The 6,566-nt window shown below is 34.3% G+C and overlaps 1 protein-coding gene across 1 annotated transcript; it reads left to right on the plus strand.

Annotated features, from left to right (window-relative positions):
• The first annotated feature begins 442 nt into the window (after positions 1-442).
• On the plus strand, positions 443-2,195 carry LOC138330993 (neutral cholesterol ester hydrolase 1-like). Its single transcript, XM_069278456.1, has 2 exons — positions 443-735; positions 1,287-2,195. The coding sequence occupies exons 1-2, from the start codon at positions 716-718 to the stop codon at positions 2,065-2,067; spliced, it is 801 nt and encodes a 266-aa protein (XP_069134557.1). The 5' UTR covers positions 443-715; the 3' UTR covers positions 2,068-2,195.
• The last annotated feature ends 4,371 nt before the right edge of the window (positions 2,196-6,566 follow it).

The following is a 6,566-nucleotide window of genomic DNA, read 5'->3' on the forward strand; positions in this document are numbered from 1 at the left end:
GATGTATTGGTAACATTGTTATACTAAATGTACTACAGTGATGTATTGGTAATCATTGTTATACTAAATGTACTACAGTGATGTATTGGTAATCATTGTTATACTAAATGTACTACAGTGATGTATTGGTAATCATTGTTATACTAAATGTACTACAGTGATGTATTGGTAATCATTGTTATACTAAATGTACTACAGTGATGTATTGGTAATCATTGTTATACTAAATGTACTACAGTGATGTATTGGTAATAATTGTTATACTAAATGTACTACAGTGATGTATTGGTAATCATTGTTATACTAAATGTACTACAGTGATGTATTGGTAATCATTGTTATACTAAATGTACTACAGTGATGTATTGGTAATCATTGTTATACTAAATGTACTACAGTGATGTATTGGTAATAATTGTTATACTAAATGTACTACAGTGATGTATTGGTAATCATTGTTATACTAAATGTACTATAGTGATGAAATGGTAATCGTTGTTATACTAACGAAATACAGGAAATACCAAAATGTCTGGCGCGATATTCGTGAAAATATAATTACCTTGTAAATATAAATGTTTGCAGTAACTGATTGTCTGTATTGTAATGTTTAATAAAGAGAATTATAATTATTTTTAGTTATAATATCTGTATAATTAACATCGTTTCAGACGTGTATGACCAAGCCACGCGGGAGTTGGCTAAGAGAGTTGGTATGGTGGTGATATCCGTGGCGTAAGTGTCTTATAATTGATAACATTATCACTGTTGATTAGGAACTTACTCGGAATAGTTACTTATATTTAAGGATTAACTTGAATAGAATTTTTATGTTATGGAGATATAACACAAAAATCTGAGTGTACTCTAAAGATCTGTTTGGATAATGTGTTTCAATACAACAAGGTTATAACTTATCTCTAGGGACCATCAATATCACTTCGTTATAAGCCTTTTTCTTATTGTTCGTGATACACTTATTACAGACATATTTTAGGAACCTTGACAGGGAATGAAGATGACTACGTTATAACCACGAATTAGTTGACTACGTTATAACCACAAATTAGTTGAAAGTGTGTTCGTTATAAACGTGTTTTACTGTATCTTACTTATAAATCGAAAGTAAGTTTCTTTTTGCTCAATCATTTTTTTATTATGTTCAATAAAATAAAAGAATATTTTATACCAGTTTCAACTGTAGTTTCATCGCCTTACCAGATGATATAAGATGAAAAAGACTTTTCAGTTCCTTTGACAGTTTTCTTTTGTTCTGATTTGTTCAGATACAGACAGTCCCCGGAACATCCTCATCCGATCCCCTTCCATGATTGTTTAGCTGTCACGGAGCACGTGATCAACAACGGTAAACAACTCGGAATTGATGCATCACGCGTAGCTATATCCGGTGACAGTGCTGGAGGACATCTCAGTGCCGCTGTAGCACTCCGGCTGAAAAAGAAAATCAAGATTCAAATCCCGATCTATCCATGTCTTCAGTTGTTGGACATGAAGACGCCATCTTACATTGAAAATAAGAACTACATCCCCGGAATGTTGAATGACGTCTCCATGTTGACCTACTGGCTGAACTATGGTAACATCAGTTACGATCACCTGGAAAAGATCTTAACCAATCAGCATACTTCACCAAAACTGAAAAAGTCAAAATATGCTAATTACATCGGCAAACAATGGCTGATGAAGGAGCACATTAGAAATCAGGATTTATACAATGCCGATAAGCCAACAGACTTTGGTGACGAGGAGTTATCGGCCAGCCTCGAAAAGACATTATTGGATCCTTACTTTTCACCATTAATGGTGGACGATAAAGAAAACGAGGATTTGCCCTTGACTTATGTGTTAACGGCCGGATATGACGTGTTACGGGACGATGGACTGATATATTATCAACGTTTGAAAAAAGCAGGGGTCAAAGTTCATCTTGCGCATTATCCCGACGGTTTTCACGGGATGATATTTTTCTTTAAAGGTCCTATGCCGTTCCAAGTTGGGATACGCGCAATGAATGATCTAGTAGAATTTCTCAACAAAAAATTGTAAATACTCGTGTTTTATTTTTGCCAAGGACTGTTAGTACAAACATATATGGATGGACAACATCCTCTACATATCATATGTATATATACAAATTAGAATAGCTTTTGTTATTAAATAATATTCAAATACGATTGCGATTCTTTGTTCTTCAATTGATTGTAATATTGTCACGGAGTAAAAACCACAATGTACGTTGCGAGTATTGAAGTAATTGCTAAATACTTTATCTTATCACTATGACTATGTGTGGTGCCCTTTTGGTACACCAAATCCGTATCAATTATGAAATCAATTCTGACTATTTTTGGGTACTTAGAAACCATGGAGCGTATCCATGAACAAACTTTATTTCTCTTGATGATGTATCTCAATTGCAAGTGTCTACACATTCGCAATAAATATTAAGTTTGCGCAAAATTGCGCTCTCTTGTTTCTTATAAAAACTATTAAATAAAGCATTACAATTTTTAAATTCGCCTGATTTATGATCGATCGGATGGTTGCCATATTAAGTGCAACAACTGAATAAGACACTTTGCTTACAAAATAAATAGATTATTACAGGGCAGTTATACTTGACTTTTAGCAGTTTCAGAAGTCAAATAATCATTTCTCAGATATCTGAAGAGTCAAAACCTATGACAAATAGATATGTACTTCAAACCCAAAGAGTCAAAATATGATTTGTGGGAGCTAAAACATACACACAGGGGTCAACTGGATGCCCTAGATCAAGGGCCAAAAAGGCACCAAAATATACATAGTCATTTATTCGTTAAAATACAAACCTTCTGAAATAATATTTTAGCAGCTAGTACTATTTCCTGTATTTGAAATATGGCGCTGTTGTGGTATCGGCCATGTTATTTTATTTGCTGATCATATATGGCATGGATCAATCACATGGATAATTTTCACCGTTTGGAAATGTTATCTCCGTCAAATGAATACATTTGTCCGTACGTTGTTCGACAGAAGAAAATTATGGAATGAACACTTTTGTATATCAGTATATTTTTGTCACTTTTAGCTTAGGCGTGAATATATGTGGAGAGCCTGGTTCCTTTATAGGAGTAGTGTCATTATCAGTTTATCAGATACTGGAGCTAGTAATCTGTCCGATTATAAATTCTAGCGTTTTAATGCTCCGTGCACTCCCATTCTACGAATATACCGCAGCCTCCCAAAACACGCAAACATCAACACATGCGTCACTTTGTACATAGGGGAGGTCGTACAATGTGTAAATTCTCCATCATGTCTCTATAACATCTGTGAATCATTGGTTTTGAATTATGGATTCAGGGTCATGACAAAAAATCTTAGATTTAAATAGCTTAGCTTTTCAAAACGCACTATCTTTTTGAATTTCATCTTTAATTGGCTAAGGACTGTTTTATGCCGGTATGATTTATCTCCAATTGTCAATTAAAATAAATTCACTTTCGTTTTTTTTTCAAACGCATGCAAAATATATTGGTATTGTAAATACTAACCTAAAGAAGGATGCTAAGTCAATATCCTCATGGTGTGATGTAAGTAAAATGTGCATCAATACTGAGAAAACCAAAGCTAAGCTTGTTTGCACATCACAGAGGAAAAGTATGTTAAAAGATGAAGTATGTGCTGTCATTAATCATGTTAATATTGATAATGTAACACATGAACAAATCTTGAAATCTTGAAATTACCAGTTCTCTAATATATGCAGAAAAATATCCTGTCAAATTTTTCAAATGAAAAAATTAAGACCATTTGTAAGTCAGACCTCTTGTATCACTGTTTTAACTGTTTTATTAATCCCCATATGGATTACTGCGTCACTGTCTGGGGTAACAGTACAAAGAAGAATGTTACGAAGTTAGAGCGCCTTTAGAAGAGAGCTGCCAGAATTATTTTAAATTATGATTTTTTAACACCTTCGTCAGGAATGTTTCAAATTCTTAAATTACTGCCTTTAATCATAAGCAAAAGGATTTTATACACTCAATCTGTTTTAATGCACAAAATTCTTAACATTCTATCTCCGCAAAATTTGAATTGTTTTACTCGTATATATGATATCCACAGCAAACTCACTAGATTTCCAAATTCAAATATTTTCTATTTACCAAATCACTGTACAAGTACATTTAAACGATCTTTTGATATAAAGCAGCTTATGTTTGGAACATTTTACCTGACAACATAAGATTTTGTTATAGAAGAACTTTATTGGACCTGTAGATATATTTTATATACTCTTTATATGTGCTACTTTTTCATGAATGAATATAGATACTCCTTTACATTGTATATTTTGTATACTTTATATTTATCTTGACCATGTTTAAGACGAGCTGCTAAGCTCAACATGTAATCAAGTTTATAAATGAAGTCTATTATTATTATCAAAACACGATTACAACAAACCTCTGGGTGATCAACAACATAACTTCGTTGTAAGCATAGTTCGTTATATACATGTACATATTGCAGATATGTTTTCTTCAGTAGGGTGTTCATACAGTGACGAAACACTCAGAACTCTCCATTGTTTATAATGACCTTCCGATGATTCCCTCCCCGTGTCTAGTTTGTAGATTAATGCTGTTAATATACCGTACCTGAGAAAGCCTTACCTGTGATGGATGTCTCTGTGGGTGACCTAACGCTTCTAATTGTTTACCTGTCATTGTCTCGTGTCTGTCGTGGGAAAGCTGGACTGGCCTATACATGTCGCTGGTAGAAATGTAGATTTACTTCATCCTAGATGTGTTCATGTGAAATGTCATTCTTTATGTAATCTCCATCTAGATGAAATAAACAAAAGATCAGCAATATATTAATAATGGAGACTGTGATATTTAGTTTTATTACATTTTCAGAGTGAAATATAAAATTTTCTCTCATGCCTACACGTGTAATATTGGCTGGTCTATGGCAATACACTCATATCGCCTGAGGCTGCATTGCATGGCCACCCATGCAATAAAGCCTCGTGACGTCACTGCGTCAACAAAATTACTATTTTTTGTATAATTTTGACATTTTATCAGAAACTAGGCTGGATTTACTTTCAAATATACAAACAAGGGGATTTGCGTTGAAAATATCATGAAATTTTCATGTATGGAGATTACGACTTGCAGTCGCAGATTTTTTTTCGAATTTATTTCAAAATGGTGGAAAATCATAGTAGTAAATTGCAATAAAACGTCGAGGTATGAGAGAAAAATACTCTTTCATCCAAGGATATGATGGATTGGGATATTCTACCCTCGGGATCACAAAAATTTGAAAAACCATCGGCAAGCCTCAGATTTTTCAACATTTTGTGACCCTCGGGTAGAATATCCCTATCCTTCATATCCACATATGTATGAAAGAGTCTTATATCATGGTGAAGATATGTGTGTGGTATTGTGATGATGGTGAGGATATGTGTGTGGTATTGTGATGATATTTTCTCCCAATATTGACCAATTAGAACAGCATTTACAACGATAATTTCGTTTTGGTGGGAATACTTTGTTTTGAATATCAAAACAAAAAATTAATACTATGTGCATCTTTCTTATATTTTTTTTTCAAAACTAATTGTTGGAGCATGAATGTATTGCATTACATTATCTTATGCTAATTTTCTTCGAAATCTGTATCCCATGTGTGAAACTAATATAGTCTATGTAGTTATATTTGTATCAAGAGTGCTTAACAGGTACAGATAAAATACAAATATATCTCGGCCTTGACATACGTCCTCCTTGAAGGAGACTTAATACTAATCTAATAAAAATGTTCTATACATTTTATACATAAAACAGCTATTTCTTTGTATCCAGAGTGTTAAAACCTTCAGTCGGCCTTGACACACGTCCAATGGTCCACCTTGTATGAGGTACACACTTATCTTAGCTGGAAATGTAATGTACACATGGTATACAATTCATTGTCAATAGTTTGGAAATCAAACTTATATTTAATGCAGAGGTAGATCGAGTGTTAGGTGTACCTGAATTCATGTGTAAATATGTTTTTAGGCGGGTGATTCCTGTGCATTCCGTTAGAACTTCAAACCAGGCCAATAAACACCTTTCTAAATGTTCACATAAAATGACGGAATATCAGTTTAAAGTGTTAACAGCCCCATGAAAATTGTTTTGAAATAAAAAATACTCGCTCAATAAAAACGCTGTCAAAATCTCTTTATTACTTCTAACCCAGTGATAGTTACCTCACTCAAACGTGATGTAACCCCGAACTCCTCACTTACATTTCATATAATTATTGGATGATCCATCCTCTGCCCCATCCAGTCCCCATTTTCCAGTGACCGTTCCCGTCATTGGTAGGTGAGTGTGTGTGTAAGGTGCTCGTGATCCGTCCTCTGCCCTATCCAGTCCCCATTTTCCTGTTACCATTCCCGTCCTTGGTAGGTGAGTGGGTGTGTAAGATGCTCGTGATCCGTCCTCAGGACCGCCCCAGCCAGTCCCCATTTTCCTGTGACCGTTCTTGGTAGG

Source organism: Argopecten irradians, chromosome 9 (assembly GCF_041381155.1).
Source record: "Argopecten irradians isolate NY chromosome 9, Ai_NY, whole genome shotgun sequence".
Lineage (NCBI taxonomy): Eukaryota > Metazoa > Mollusca > Bivalvia > Pectinida > Pectinidae > Argopecten > Argopecten irradians.

Excerpts from the sequence above, each read along its gene's own strand:
- LOC138330993 (XM_069278456.1), top strand. The coding sequence starts at position 716 with ATGGTGGTGATATCCGTGGC. Across the intron at positions 736-1,286 it reads ATGGTGGTGATATCCGTGGC|ATACAGACAGTCCCCGGAAC; the intron begins GTAAGTGTCTTA and ends TGATTTGTTCAG.